The 16291-nt window shown below is 42.3% G+C and overlaps 1 protein-coding gene across 2 annotated transcripts in view; it reads left to right on the forward strand.

Annotated features, from left to right (window-relative positions):
• PGM1 (phosphoglucomutase 1) overlaps positions 1-16291 on the forward strand; it is a 426650-nt gene that overhangs the window by 125555 nt on the left and 284804 nt on the right. For both annotated transcript variants that reach the window (XM_044085557.1, XM_044085556.1), the window contains exon 2: positions 2068-2230. In XM_044085557.1, coding sequence (XP_043941492.1) covers positions 2068-2230 — 163 coding nt within the window. The remainder of the gene's footprint in view (positions 1-2067; positions 2231-16291) is intronic.

Consider the following 16291-nt stretch of genomic DNA (forward strand, 5'->3'; position numbering starts at 1 on the left):
CAAAAAGTAAAATGAAGTCTTTGATGTTTTATTGACCACTTTACCATCTGACTGCTTTGTCCTTATTTGCTTAATTCCCTTTCCTCTAAGTTAACCATAATGTGTCATTGCAAGGAATGCAATGTTTTTACTAATCGGTGATTGAGGCTTGTGCATTACTGTATAGGTAGTCTGGGGTTTAATACTGATCTTTGTTTTTTGTCTTTGATGGGTTTGCTTGTTCTTCCTATGCCTTTGTAGGTTTGCTGTAGGTTCCTTCCAAAAATATGTGGAGTGATTTTAGTACTGTAGATGTTTTACTCTACATTTCAAACAACTGTTATCTCCAAACGAATGAAAGAAAGAATAACACGGCCGGACTGCAAAACACCATTTTTAATACTTATTTTTAAACGCTTAACAATGAAAGTATGTTTTTCGTCCCGTTTGAATACAGGACTTCTTCAGAAACTAAAACAATCTAAAAATTCTAAGACTGGTTTTTATACATCGTTTCCAAAAAGCGCGCCAAGTCCTAAAATTACTTTACTTTTTAAAGGCATATACAGCCTAACAAAAAGAGACTGGAAAAAAATTCATTTTAACGTGAACAACTTTACAAATCCCTATAATCTGAATAAAGAAAACATTATGACATAAACAACTTTACAAATCTCTATGGTCTGATGTATATTGTATATTATGGGATACACTTTCCTATCTACTTTTAATTTTTAAAAAACATAAAATATATATACAAAATATATGCATACACCTCAACCATATAAAATGTATAATATATAAAATATGATATAATGTGAGATATATGATATGTAATCATTATGATATACGATAATCCATATGTACAAAACTTATATATGTAGTTACATTACATTCAACATTTCAGATACTGGAAAATTCAAAACAAACATTTAATAAAATTCATAAATTCATGCTCCCATGTGCTTAAAGCACCTTTATACATATTATTGTATATCATAATGATTACATATCCTATATCTCACATTATATCACATTATATCATATTTTATATATTATACATTTTATATGGTTGAGGTGTATGCATATATTTTTGTGTATATATATATATATATATATATATATATATATATATATAATATATATATATATATATGTATATATTATGTTTTTTAAAAATTAAAAGTAGATGGGAAAGTGTATCCAATAATATACAATATACATCAGACCATAGAGATTTAAAAAGTAAAGTAATTTTAGGACTTAGCGCGCTTTTTGGAAACTATGTATAAAAACCAGTCTTAGAATTTTTAGATTGTTTTAGTTTCTGAAGAAGTCCTGTATTCAAACGGGATGAAAAACTTAGTTTCATTGTTAAGCGTTTAAAAATAAGTATTAAAAACTGTGTTTTGCAGTCTGGCTGTGTTATTCTTTCTTTTACTCTATATTTCTTCTTTGCCTTGTGATCCTAGTCCATGGCTGTAAAGTAGACTACAAAAGAGGTTTTCACTTGGCCAGGAAGTTGATTATCCTCCACAGTTTTGGCATGAAGTAGGCAGTTGTACCTCAACTTGTATTGCACTTGGAACATACTGATATTCCTCTAAACTTTAATTGTTGTGAAAAATAGAATTGGTTGACTCATGTCCTCCATTATTGAATTGGTTGTTTATTTGTGCCTTTCTAGTAACTAAAACTAAAAGATCAAGAATATTTTGTGTAAACGTCGACTTGTCACCTTTTTATTCTGTATTGGAAATCGAGGAGTGTTAAGAGTTAAATCCACCTGCATCTTTCTACTGCTTTCCTTGTAGAATGTTTATTTCATAATGTATCATGTTTTTCATTTGTGGAGTTGTACATCATAAGTTCCTTATTTATGTAACCGTCTTTGCAGTTGTTCAAGTCATTATGTCATGTAGACCTAGTGAGTTAGATTACAAATTTACTGTTGCAGAATTTGAAACCATTTAACCAGTACTATTAAAGATTTTGTGGTAGATGGCATCTGTCTTGGTTGGGGAGGGAGATTTTTTTTTAAGGCAGCCTTCAGTAGATCTACATTATATTCTTGTTTCTTCATTATAGATTGGACGTTTAGTAATTGGACAAAATGGAATTTTGTCAACTCCAGCAGTATCGTGCATTACTAGAAAAATCAAGGCTATTGGTGGTATCATCTTGACAGCAAGCCACAATCCTGGTGGTCCCAGTGGAGACTTTGGTATTAAATTCAATACTTCCAATGGAGGTAAGTTGAAGTCTGTTCACATAGCCGTAAACTGTAAGAGTTAGTGGTAGTCATTTAAGCTTTTTTTTTTTTTTTTCTCTTTTCCTCTCATAATTTTCCATACGTTAACTTAGCTGTGTGGAAATTATGATCATGTAACATTTAAACCTTCTAACAAAATACGTTTTGCACAAACTCCAGTAGAGCTTGCTTATTTTGTTAGTGTACTGACCATATTTTACTTTATTTGGAATGATCAATGCCAAAAGGAGGGCAAGAAAACTGGTTGAAACATTAAACCAGGAAGTTCATCACGAAGATGCTTCTGTACTTATTTGGCACCATGTAACATGTATATTGAATTTGCCTACCTGATTGTGTATTGCTTTTTGTTGTATCGCAGGCTGAGCTTGAAAATGGCAAAATGGGATTGGAACTTTACTCCAGTCAGTAAATAAAACAGAGTAGGCTTTATCCATGTACTAAAACAGAGTAGGCTTTATCCATGTACTGTGAAGAAAAATGAGTCTAAAATGCATCTTTCCCACAGTTAAGCGTCTCTGATATTGTATCCTCCAAATTTTATCTGGCAAATGGAGAGTGAACAAGATACAGGATTGCTAATAGTTCATTCTGCTCAAAAGATTAAGGGGTTGGGGGTATGCCAGAGTTCCAAAGGTATGCAACAGAGGTTAATATAGTACAGAGGCAAAGGAGGGGGTGTTGAGTATGAAAATAAGGTGGTGTAAATGGGAGGGGGAAGTGATGACTGCCAGGAACAGCATGGATTAGAAGAGTAGAGGACTGTGGACATGGAAATTTGTAGAGGATTGGAGTAATGAGGAGTTTCAGCGTGAAAGCTGAAGGACTGTGGTTAGTTCGATTAAAAAGATGAGAGAAGGGGTTTTCAAAATTTTCAAAAGTATAAGGGCTAGTGGAGGGAAGTGGGGTACTTTTTTTTTTTTTTCTGCTGCTGCTTCCACTTGCTTCATCAGACCTATATGGATTGCCTGGATGGACTGGACATTTTTTAATGGCTATATTTAATCTGTCAAAAATTGTGTTTGGGTTAAAGGTGAAAGAAGGTATGGTTGGAAGTTGATAAGGATGCAGAAAGGAAGGATAGGGCTATGTATACAGATCTTGGAGAGAAAGGGAGAGAAACAGTGGAATGTGTTGGGTAAATATGAATCGAAGATGGGGTGAGTGGGCAGTAGTGTATGGAAGGAAGCTTGGAAGGTAGTCAACAAATTGAGTTGCAGGCTCTGTGTATGATTTGCAGAAAAGGCTGATGTTCTTCATGTTTCACTGTTGCAGTCCTCACATTTGGGTTATCCCTGCCAGGGTAGCAGTCTGCTTGCCCGAATACCAGAGGCTTAGTATTTCTGCGTCGGTTGCTGTTGCTTCAGGACTGATGTCAGGTCATCAGTAGTATAAAGCAAGGCAGCCAACACCATTACATCAGTCTTTCTTGCTGAGGAGACCGAAGCAGAAGCAGTTCGCACGAGTGCTAGTCGGCCACTACCCGAGTTTCTTTTTCCGAATTGAAACTGAAGTCTTCTAAAGCTAAGTACCCCGTTGGGGATCCTTTTTTCTTGCACTAACTGATGTCAGAAAAAGTTAACAATTGTCTCGCCTGTGGAAAGCAAGTACCACAACGAGACTTTCATTCTTACTGCATCACTTGCTTAGGCCAAGACCAAGAGGTTCCTCGCTGTTGCTTTTGTGCTTTGTTTAACAACAAAACTATATGTTGTTGGGCCCTAATTGTAGCTAGAAGTTTTCGCTTAGTCCCCTAATTCCGATATGGCTTTGGTAAGCCATCTGACAGCAGATCTTCTGAAAAAACTTAAGGATAAAGACAGAGACAGACCGCACAGGTCCTAACCTACCGACGATGCTTTGGTTAAGCTATTCGTCAGTTCTCCGGTCCTCAGTGAGGTGCTTTTCCAACCCCTTTCTGAGTTTGGTATGCCACAAAACTCCTCTTCGACTAAGGATCCTGTGGTTGTCTCACCCTTGGATGGGTCTGGAGCCACTGAGCAGGCACCGGCTTCCGAGGAAGTACTTCGCACTACCGATTCTTGACACAAACCGACAACTTCTTTCGCATCTACCGTTCTTTCGAAAACTACCGAGTTTCTAAGGCCCAGGGTGCAAACCACACCCAAGAAACCGACGACCCAATCTCAGGCACCTGCTTCCTTGTCTCAGTCTCAAATGCTTAAAATGGTGGAAAACCTTATGCTGATTGGGGAAGCCAAGCTACCCCTTCCAAAAGGAAAAGAGATCTGTCCCCAGTAGTTTTGTCCGAACAGGAGTCTGATGACTGTGATGCATCTGAATTTGAAGACATGCGACCCCTCTCTGCTTATGAGGATTCTGATGCAGAGGATTCTATTTCTTCAGCCTCTCCACCCGAGGACTTTTTTCTTTTGGGGAAACCCTTCCTACCTTAAGGGCGCATTTTCAATGGGAATGTCAGGACTACCCTCAGTCTAAAAAGAGACTCAGAGAATTCTTGGATCTTCCACAGCACAGACCCCTTGCCATTCCCCCAGTCCTGGATGTTGTGGACGAGGTTTTCCTGGAATCCAGTTTGACTCCTGATACCCTCCCTCCTGCACCCAGAAAACTTGACAAGTATTAGAGTTCCTGACTCTCACAAATTTCTTTTCAAAAACCCTACTGCTGACCCTGACGTAATTTCTTAAGGGCCTAAAGGAATTAAAGCAATCTCTAAGAATCCCACCCACTCGGATAGGGATTCTCTATCACTAGACATATGGGGTAAAGTATACACCTCTGCTACTCTTACTATTAGAGCACTAAATTGCCAGTTCCATATGCTAACATTTCAGCAACATACCATGGAACTCCTCAAACAAAAAGTGTCTTCCTTTCCTGCTTGTGCAAAAAGTAGAGTTACAACAGTTAGATAAGCACACCTTGCACTGTGGTTTTGACACCCTAGAAGCATCTTGCAGGGCAGCAGTCACTGGTTCTGTCCTTAGAAGACATGAATGGCTTAAGGAACAGCCCTTGCCAGACCACGTTAAATCAAAATGATTGGATGCACCCTTGCACAGACAACTTATTTGGCACTGAGGCAGAGGAGGTCTTAAAGATGGAAGAAAAAGCTAAATCTGCAAACAGTTAAGGATTTCCTACAGGTCCAGCCACCAAGGTTCAGCAGGCATTGCTCCTCCAAGCACTGGTCCTTTCCTGCTCCCACCAGGTCAGTTCAGCCCAGACCCCAGGGAAGCAGAACCCCCCAGACAGGAGCCATAGGGAATACAGAGATCTAAACAGTGGAATTCCTCATTTTCAAAACCAAGGAGTTCTAAGCCACCCCCTCATGGTAAGAACTCACAATGACTCTCCTCCCCCACACCCTCTCTCTGCCTACCTGCATTCACCCCTAGGGGAAAAACTCTGCTTTCACGCAAGCACCTGGGCCCCCATTACCAACGATTGATGGGTCCTCAACATAGTGTGTCCCAGGGATACAAATTTTCTTTCCACACTCTTCCAACCCCAAAAAGGTTCCCAGATCTACCTCCAAACCAGTGGGCAGTGGTGAAAAACCAAGTCCTTTCCCTGCTGTCTATGAGGGCAATAGAGCACATTCCTGCAGAACACACAGGCCAAGGTTTCTACTCCAGACTATTTCTGGTACCCAGAAAAGAAGCCACCTGGTGCCTCATCCTCGATCTAACCATTCTAAACACCTTCCTGGTGATACCAAAATTCAAGATGCTCACCCTCCAGCAACTGCTGCATCTGTATTACCTTGTTGAAAGATGACCATATCGAATGGCATACAACATCGAAAAAGCTGTACATCAAAACTGTTCTTGTGGTGGGGCTGTGCCCCCCCCTGCTAATTATATATACCAACTCTGAGATCGCACTACAGTGAGGAAACTGCAAATTTTCTCATCCCCATTGTACCATGATCCCGCAACAACACTTTCAATATACAGCATTTATGACATTATTGCCGTTTTGATATTTTCATCATGCGATAGGGTGAAGGTAGACCCTCAACTGCTAACCATGCTCTCCAAAGATGCTTGGCTAGCCATCCTAGGGATGTGGAGGTAGGCCTCTTTTGGGTCTATCAGGGAATCATGCAGGAAATACCTACGTTTCAGGGCCGGATCCCTGCACTTTCAGTTCTCTGCACTTCCTTTTGGCTTGTCTACTGCTCCTAGAGTTTTCACAAAATGTTTGGCTCCTGCCATTGCCTTTTGCACACAAAGGAATATCCAAATTTACCCATACTTTGATGACTGCCTAATTCAGGCAGACAGTCACGAAAAGCTGCTTAAGAACCTGGCCTTTGTAAAGTCCCTACTGACCTCCCTAGGGTATGCTGTCAGTGAAAAGAAATCCAAACTAGTACCCACCCAAAGGATTATATTCCTGGGAGCAAGCCTGGACACAGCATCCCAGGTGGCATTCCTTACATCAGAAAAGCAAACTTACCCCACAGCCTACTTCTCTCAACTAGCCACCCGACCCCAGTTATCTGCAAGGAAAATCCTGCAAGCTCTGGGGTTCATGGCATCTTGCATTCTACTCATCCCATATGCCAGACTGCATATGAGGAAACTTTACCTAAAAAGCCTTTAGTGTCAACACCTGAAACTCTTTAATACCAATGAAGCCTTGCCTAAGGAAGTAGCAGCATGCTCCCACAACAAGGGACTACCTTTCTCACCACCCCCCGCCACCCAGACCCTCACCACAGATGCATCAGACTATGCCTGGGTGCACACCTGGATAGCAGATGCATACAGGGCCAATGGAGCCTACAGCAAATCCATCTGCACATTAACCAGAAAGAGATGTTAGCTGTCCAGCATGTATTGACAGCTTTCTGGCCCCTTCTATGTCCAGGGGCTCTCCTGATCAAAACAGACACCACCACTGTGTGGTATATCAACAAGCAGGGAGGGACTCACTCCTACCCTCTATGCCGGCAGGTCATGACCACCCTTTGGCACACAGCCTCTGCCATGCAGCTCCGCCTGTTAGCACAATTCCTGCCAGGTTCTCTAAACTCTCTGGCAGACCACTTAAGCAGAAATCTTCTGGACCCACACAAGTGGCAGCTAGACAAAAGAACCTTCACCCTAATAACTCAGAAATGGGGCACCCCGAAGGTCTACCTCTTTGCCTCCCACACCAACCATCATCTCAGCAAGTTCTGCACCAGGGTGCATCAGTGCATGGCTTGGAAAGTGGATGTCCTATCCTTCCCCTGGGTCAATCTATTGGTCTGTGCATTTCCTCCACTACCTCTCCTCTCCAGGGTACTGCTCAAAATAAGGGAGGAAAAACCAAGGACAATTCTTATTGCTCCAGATTGGCCTTGCTAGCACTGGTACCCACTGCCGCGCAGCCTGTCCCCACTGCCACCATGGCATCTCAATCAGACCCCACCCCTCTTGACCCAGAGGGAAGGAGAATTCATGCATCCCCAATTGCAGACCCTCAATTTGGCAGCCTGGCTTATTCCCTGACCACTGATCAATCTCCCAACCTCCATAAACAGGTTCTAGATGTTATATGTGAGGCAGATGCCCTAGCACTAGAAAGTCTTATGCTGACAAATGGAAAAGGTTCTGCAGCTGGATTCAGGCTAAGGGAGCTGATACGGCACAGCCCTCCCTACCCCTCATCCTGGATTACCTAGCTGACCTGCTACACAGTGGTCTCTCCTGTATTAAAATTCATGCCTCCACTATCTCTGCTCATTTCCACACTGAATAGCCCCTTTTTCTCACACCCTCTGATCAAGCAATTCCTAAGAGGGGTTAGTAACCTGAGGCCGCCCAGGAGAGCACCCACCCCAGCTTAGGACCTTAACTTTGTGTTGGAAAAGCTCACCCTGCCACCCTTTGAACCAGCATCTTCAGCAGAGTTAAACTTTCTTTCCTGGAAGACAGCTTTTCTTCTGGCCATCACTTCAACAAGAAGAGTTTCTGAGCTACAAGTACTCATGGCTGTGGAGGCCTTCATCATCTTCCATGCTGACAGGGTTTCCTTCAGGACTAACCTGCCCTTCATGCCCAAAGTGGTGTCCAGTGTGGCTCTCAACCAATCCATTCATCTGCCCATCTTTTTCCCTAACCCACAAAACAAGGGGGAAATGATCCTGCACTGTCTAGATGTACACAGCCAGCTCAGATTCTATCTAGACAGGACTAAATCATTCAGAAAGTCTGATCAGTTACTGGTTAGCTTTGCTGCAAGAGCAGAGGGAAAAGCTATCTCCAAATAATTTCCAAATGGATAGCACACTGCATCCATTTCTGTTAACAAGCAACACGGAAAACCTGGGATACCGGTTAGCCCAGCCAATTAGAGACTTCGTGCTAGAAAATAGTCGGCCGAGTCGGAGACTATTCTCGGCTCTGAACCCATCAGTAATGAATGTAGGCGAGATGGACCGCATACATCGATCGTTATGGTGAGTACATAACTAACTGTTATCTCCCCTGAGCTGATTCATTGCTGTAATTTTTGCTAAAGTAACTTTATAAACATTTTGTGTGCATCTGTGTAATATATAATTTTAAAGTGGTGGGAGCAGGGAGGGAGCCTTACTCTTGATAAGTATTTGTAAATATGATTAAGACCCATTTGCAATAATAGCTGCCCTTCAAAAATACTAGATCTGTTTGTAAGCAGCAATAGCCACAAAGTCTTACACCAACATAAAAACTTTTAAATGGAGACTTTTAATCTCCTGACAGAACAAACCATGAAACGTTTGCCTAATGGAATTGACAGTAGTAGATGAGTGGTGCAGTGTAGGGAAGGAACAAAATACTTGTAGAGGTGGGAGTAACTAGTGTTGATGCTTGAACAGGGTGGGAGGAATGGTTTGGTATCACAACCCTCACGCGATGAGTTGGAAGATTAGATGGTAGAATTTATAAGGGACTTTGTTGCTGGTCCTGACTCTTTACAACAGTCATGTATTTCTCCATCTTCAGTTTATTCTGTCTACATTGGAAAAGCTAGATGTGGCAGTTAAAAGTTTAATATTTTACTTACTATATAAATCATTTTATATTTTATGACTGTTACAAAATCCAAACTAAAACTCAAAACGGTGATATCAATGATGGAGGATTTTTTTCCAGGGCAATTATCGGTATCAGAAAAACACTTTCTGCAATTAACGGCTGTGGTGTCAAAGTCCAATTATATATCACAAAATAATTTCTTTGCACCTGGTAAGGTGAGGTTTGAATTAAAAACTCTAGGTGTGATTGTCTGATTTTTAGCATTTGAGTAAAGGTCGAATGGTGGAGCAAGGAGCAACAAAGAGTCGCATGAGGAAAATTAATAGCATGCACTGTTTTATCTATCTTCAGCTTACACTTTTGCTGAATGTATCCCCTTCTTGATTGGTTTCAGTGTAACTTTTTTTTTTGTTGCATAAATGCTTCTGAAACTTAACAGTATAAGTTTGTGTGCAAGAAGTACATACAGTAGATATAAAATGTGAAAGACCCAGGAAGAGCAGGAAAACTGTGGTCGATAACAAATATCACTCAAATTCGAGCTACCGAAGAAATAAAGTTGTGTACAAAGTCCAATAATCTTGTTAGTCACAAATATCACCACCAACAAGCAAAAAAATCAGTACTGGGAAGTCGAAGTTGCTTTAATAATCCAAAACCAATATAAAACGAGCACTTTCGCCTGGTGTATCCCAGGCTTTATCAAGTTACAATATGTTGTGTGGCCATCCCCTTTATTTATACCATGGGATAGGCCAATCACTTGATTAGTTAACCCTTTACAACGTCATTTGACATTAAAAAACTCTTAAAAAATCTGTACCCAAATATAAAATATATAAAATACAATCAAATATATGACCTTTACATAATGTGTACTAGTTAAAAAGACGAATAATAACTACATACATTACACATGTATCAGTATACTAGATCATTTTCATAAAAATGTAACCCACTTGTAAATCATATGTACATGTTACAAAACTCAAAGACACAGAGTATTAATTGTCCACTGTCAACCTATCTAATCTATTTAAAATTATTTTACCAAACCAAAAACAACATTGGTGGTGTCGCTTACTTCAGATATAAAATGTGTACATAACCCTGTTAAAATGCCAGGTTTTTGTAATATAAAAAAAAAAACACCACAATAAATAATTTCAAAACTTTTCTCACCTTTAATGTGACCTATAATCTGTAGAATTCAGTTGAAAAACAAATCTGTTGGGGGGAAAAAAGTATAAAAAAAAAAAAAACGTACAATAAACTGCTTGCATAAGTGTGCACACCCTTAAACTAATACTTGTTGAAGCACCTTTTGATTTAATTACAGCATTCAGTCTTCTTGGGTAGGAGTCTATCAGCATGGCACATCTTGACTTGGCAATATTTGCCCATTCTTCCTTTACAAAAGAGCTCTAAATCTGTCAGATTGTGAGAGAATCTCTTGTGCACAACCCTATTCAGGTCACCCCACAGATTTTCTATTGGATTTAGGTCTGGACTCTGGCTGGGCCATACCAAAACTTTAAATGTGAAGTTGTTCAGTCTCGCCGTTCATTCTTAACTGATGGGTTTGGAGCCGATCTCTGTGCTCCGATACGGCCACATGCAAAGCTCGAGGTCTTCCAGTAGCTCGAGGCCAAGCCCCCTATCCCATGACGTACTGTGAAATACCTCAGATCTAGTTTGCCGCGACATCTGATCAGAGGTTCCAGTGAAAGCTCGGGCCAGTCAACTTTAAAATGTTTATATTTAGTAGTCTATTATATAGCATTAGTAATTTTTGACATAGGTAGTTAGTTAGCTCTTATAGCTTCCTTGCAGTTCCCCTTCCCATGTGTTTATTATATTTACTCTTTAAATATTTGGCCTCGTTTTTTGACCTAGTTAACTTTGGGCAGTGTGTGTATTTAGATAGCATTTCTATAGTAGTTATAGTATGAGTTTTTTGGATACTTTAATCTCAGGTGTGTGTGTGTGTGTGTGTGTGTGTGTGTGTGTGTGTGTGTTTAGAGCCTATTATTACTTTTTTCACTCTAATTATTTATCTGCATGTGTTTAGAGTGGTATCATGGTGGATGGTATCATGGTGGATGATGGGGGCAAGCATCCTAAGTCCAGTTTTAAAAAATGTCTGGCCTGTAATCAAAAAATGTCAGTCACTGATGGACATGTTACCTGTGTATATTGTTTGGGGGCTGTTCACTTGCAAGAATCTTGTGCTATCTGCCATTCCTTTTCTTCCAGGGTTCTGTTAGAGAGTAAAAGGAAATTAATGGACAGGAGTTTGTTAAAACACCCTTTTCAAGAGGCATTGTGTGTCCAGGATGCTGCTAGCAAATCTTCTAAGACCTCCAAGTCATCTGGTGAATCTAAGGACTCCAAACAATCAAAAAAGTCAAAAAAAATCTGATGAGACATCGGCTCCACAGGTTTCGGAGCCAACTATCTTTTCTTTTGTGAGCTGGCCCACAGCCTTGGAGCCAGTATCTGAAGTGTCTCAGTCACCATTACTCCAGTTGGCACCATCTATTCATTCTTCTAGGTCATCTGTCAGCCTTGGATATGGCTTGATTAGTGCAGAAGCTTCTCCAGGCACCAGGCCTGGCTAAATTGTTGTCGGCTCCGACCCAAGCGGCTTCAGAGCCGAAGTCCACTACTCCTGCTTTGTCTACTCTTCCTCAGGAGCCATACTGGCCTTTCAGAGCCAGAAGAATCAGACCTGTTGATCGTGGAGCCGTTTGGGTCGAGGCTGGTTTCAGTGTCCTCTGCTCCATCCACTCTGACATCCTCTGCACTGACCGGGGATTCTAGGAGCTGACACTCTCCAGTCAGATCCGGAGAGGATAGTCGAACTGACTTGGTGTCGACTCTCCCTCTCGGGGCTTGGGCTCGGATGAGCTTGGCTCCTACCTCCGGCTTGGAGCCCACTGCCTCGGTGCGGGGGTGGGGGTTTGACGGTTCCCTTGGATCCGTTGACTCCTTCCCATCGGAGCAGTGGTGCCTTTGATGCCATGAGGAGAGCTTAGTCTCCCAAGACATCCTCGACTTCAGGCCTTGCTTCTTCATCCCCTAAAGCGCCTGTGTCTGCTTCTGCTTCAATGATCCAGGCTAAGTGTAGAGACCCAGAGCCCCAGGTAGCCCCACAGGGTGGCCTCTGCTCTTCTGAGACCTCTCCAGAAGCCCCCACTGAGGAGGCTCCTAGGAAGAGATTGTGGAAGAGGAGACACTTGGACCCCCCACAGGAGTCTTTAACATCTGATACTGACTTGGAGGAGTTAGACGTGTCCCCATGGTCCCCCTCTGAGGATATCTCCTTTGCTGAGATATTTGAGATCCTTAGGCAGAGGGGTGCTTGGCAGTCTAAAAACCCTACTGAGGATGAGTCAGTTCTCCCGAAGGCTTTCGGGTCCCAACCTTCCACCTCTTGGTTGTCTCCGCCCTTCAATGAGCTCATGCAGTTGATTTCTCGAAAGGCGTTTGAGTCACTGGAGTCTGTAGAGCCTGTTTCTAGGAGGCCTAACAAATTTATATCAGCCCCACTAGACAAAACGTTCTTAGCCAAAGGAGCTCCTGTTGATGCCATGGTGGTGGTCGCGGCCACCAAAAAGGAAATGTCTGAGACTTCCTAGTCTATCCATCCTCCTAATTGAGAGTGTAGGATTATGGATAGATATGGGAAATGCATGTTCAGTTCAGCGACTTTTGCTCTCCATTCACTGAACTACTTAACCCATTTTACTAAGTTGCAAAGAGATCTCCTTAAGGAGTTGGGAGATGCTCTTCAGGGTACAGCAGCTGCAGGAGTCTCTGATAAAATTGCTGCCCTGCTTTCTTCCCTAAATTCTATTGTCAACTCATCCATGCGTCTCATATCACATGCAGCTGATGGAACGAGTAGGGCAGTGGGTACAGGAATCACTCTTAGAAGACATTCCTGGATATGCTTGTGTTCCTTCGCAGAGCCCTTCAAGTCATCCTTCGTGAACACTCCCTTTGAAGGCTTATCCCTTTTTTGGCCCAAAGTGAAGGAAACCTTGACCAGGTGTGAACAGGAGGGAAAGACTCTCTGCTGTTGGAGTCCATTTCTCCACCCTTACCCAACCTTATCCCAAAGGTCAAAGGGGAGGGAAAATGTGGTTCTGGAAAGCCCAAGGAGCCTTTCAGGACACGTGGTGACAATCCCTCCAGGGGCAGAGGAGGGGATAATAATGGAAGATGCCGCCCTCGTGGCAGAGGGGGTCTGCAACACCAGGGTGACAGAGATCACTTCTCTGGGCAACCCTACCAGCACTCCTGAAAGGAGGCCTGACTGTCCTGCTCTGGAGGCAGTCGGGGTCGCTTATCTTTGTCCCAGATGCCTGGCTAAAAATAACAAAAGACAGCTGGGTACAAAGCATCATTTCCAGAGGGTATTTCATACCATTTGCCACATTTATCAGGGCAGAGCTAGACACCTCAACTACCACTCTAGGACTGCCAATGGAAAGAGTCTTTCTTCTTCGTCAGCATGTCAGCACATTGGTATCAAAAGACAGAGCACCAGCTTCAGAAGTTCTCAAAGTATTGGGTATGATGGCAGCAGCAATCCTAGCCATACCATTGGCAAGAATGCATATGTGGATCCTTCAATGGCTGTTGTTGACTCAGTGATCTTACCAGGAACTACCAATGGACCACGCAAATATTGATTGCAAGCTCTTGCAAGAAAGATCTCCAGTGGTGGTTGACATCTCTTCATGTCACCATAGGATGCCCCTTTGTTCTACCCCCTCCAGTAGCCATTGTGACCATGGACACTTCCCTGATAGGGTGGAGGTGGGGCATTTTCAGGTAAAGACTGCCCAAGGCACATGGATCGAGCAGGAGTCACATTTGTATATCAAGATCCTGGAGATGAGAGCAGAACTTTTGGTGTTGCAGTACTTCCAGGACTCTCTTCCTCTAGGAACGATTGTGATTCAGACAGACTGTCAGCAGTCTGGTATTTGAACAAGCAAAGGGGAGCCAGATCTTACCCCCTTTGCTGAGAAGCCCTCAGAGATTGGCAGTGGGCTATTTCCTCCCAAAGCTTTCTGTTGGCAAAGCACATCCCGGGGAGATCCAGCGTGATAGCAGACAGACAAACTAAGCAGGGCAATCCTGTTACCACATGAGTGGTCCCTCAAGAAAGAGATTGCGGACAGGATTTTCTGCAAATGGGGCCAGCCTTGCTGCGACCTTTTTGCCAGTCACATCAACACAAAAATGCAGAAACTATTTTGCCCTGATTTCCTCCAGGAAAAGCCCGAGGAACGCCTCTTACAGTATTATTTGGTCTCCTGTGTGCATTTCCAATAATACCATTTTTTATCCAAGGTTCTATAGAAAGCAAAATCCCTGAGAAGGACCATCATTCTTATAGCCCCTCATTGGCCTTGACAGATTTGGTTCCCATTCCTTCAACCTCATCTCTTGGAGGATTCCTGGATTCTGGACCCAGTTCCAGACCTCCTGACACACCTGTCGGGGGACCTTTATCCCTCTCTGCAGTCATTGAAGCTGACAGCTTGGCTGCTCCAGTTTCCCTCATAGCCAGGCTTCATAACCTTTCCAATGAGACAAAACAGATCCTTTTGTCTTTGCATAAGTCCTCCACTTGAAAATTGTATCTTAGTAAGTGGAAGAGATTTTCCATATGAGCCTCTAAAAATAATATTCATCCTTACCAAGCCCCCATGACATCCATATTAGAATTTTTGACCATCATCTTTAACAAAGGAGCGGCAGCAGCAACAGTTCAGGTTCAGTTGGCTGCTATTTCTAATTGTCGTCTTGGAGTTGACTGTTTAAATATCATGTCCCACAAATTATCCAAAGCTTTTCTCAAGGGGACATTTCATATGAGACCACCTGTGAAAGCTCCCTATTCTCCATGGAATCTAAATTTTATGCTTTCACGTATGATTCTCCCTCCGTTTGAACCAGCATCATCTTGTGACCTCAAATATTTGTCATAGAAAACCATTTTTCTGGTAACTATTACTTCTGCCCGCAGAGTGTCGAGCTTCAGACTTTATCAATCCTCCTTATTTGAATTTTCATAATGACATAGTATCACTTAGGACAAATCCTTCCTTTTTGCCCACAGTTTGTTCAGAAACCAATATTAACCAAGTTATTGAGTTACCAGTTTTCTTCCCTAATCATTCCAACAAATTAGAGCATATGCTGCACCAACTTGATGTTCACAGCTCAGATTTTATTTGGATAGAACAAAAGATTTCAGGAAATCAGACCAGCTTTTTGTTTCATTCTCTGAATCCAGGAAATGCAAACCAGTGGCTAAAACAACTCTGTCTAAATGGTTATCTGATTGTATCACTTTTGCCTATTCAGCTGCTAATATGCCCTTGCAACACAAGATTAAAGCTCACTCAACCTGAGCAGTTTCTACATCCACTGCATTTTCAGCCAAACTTCCCCTTGATACCGTTTGTGCAGCAGCCACTTGTGGTCAAAACTTCATACCTTTATCACTCAATACAAAGTAGATAAGGCCTGTAGGGATAGAGCATCCTTTGGGTCCATGGTCGAGATTGATGGTGCTTGGGATGCTACCCATCAGTTAAGAATGAACAGCGAGATTGAACAACTTCACATTAAGAAGTTATGTACTCACCATAACATTCCATGTGAGTTGTTCATCTTGCCTTCCTTCTTGCGTCTTTCCCTCCTACCCCCCTCCTGGCTGTTAGCTGACCTAGATGTTGCTTCATCCTGGTTGCTCAATTTCTTCTTCCCTTCTATAGGGGAATAACTGATGTTAAGTTGTCAATCTCGCCTTCATTCTTGCTGGATGGGTTCGGAGCCGATCCTCGGCTCCGACTTGGCCAATACTAAAGCTCGAGAGCTAATTCCACCGGCTCGAGGCTCCCCTATATCCCACAAATGCTAGGCGGTAACTACTCCAGGATCTCGCTTGCCGCTATAGCTGACTAGGCACGCTTTCACCGTGCCTCAGGCAGGTTAGTGAAATTAGTTTACCTTT

The sequence above is a fragment of the Protopterus annectens genome, chromosome 10.part0 (genome assembly GCF_019279795.1).
Source record: "Protopterus annectens isolate FY-2018-M chromosome 10.part0, PAN1.0, whole genome shotgun sequence".
Lineage (NCBI taxonomy): Eukaryota > Metazoa > Chordata > Ceratodontiformes > Protopteridae > Protopterus > Protopterus annectens.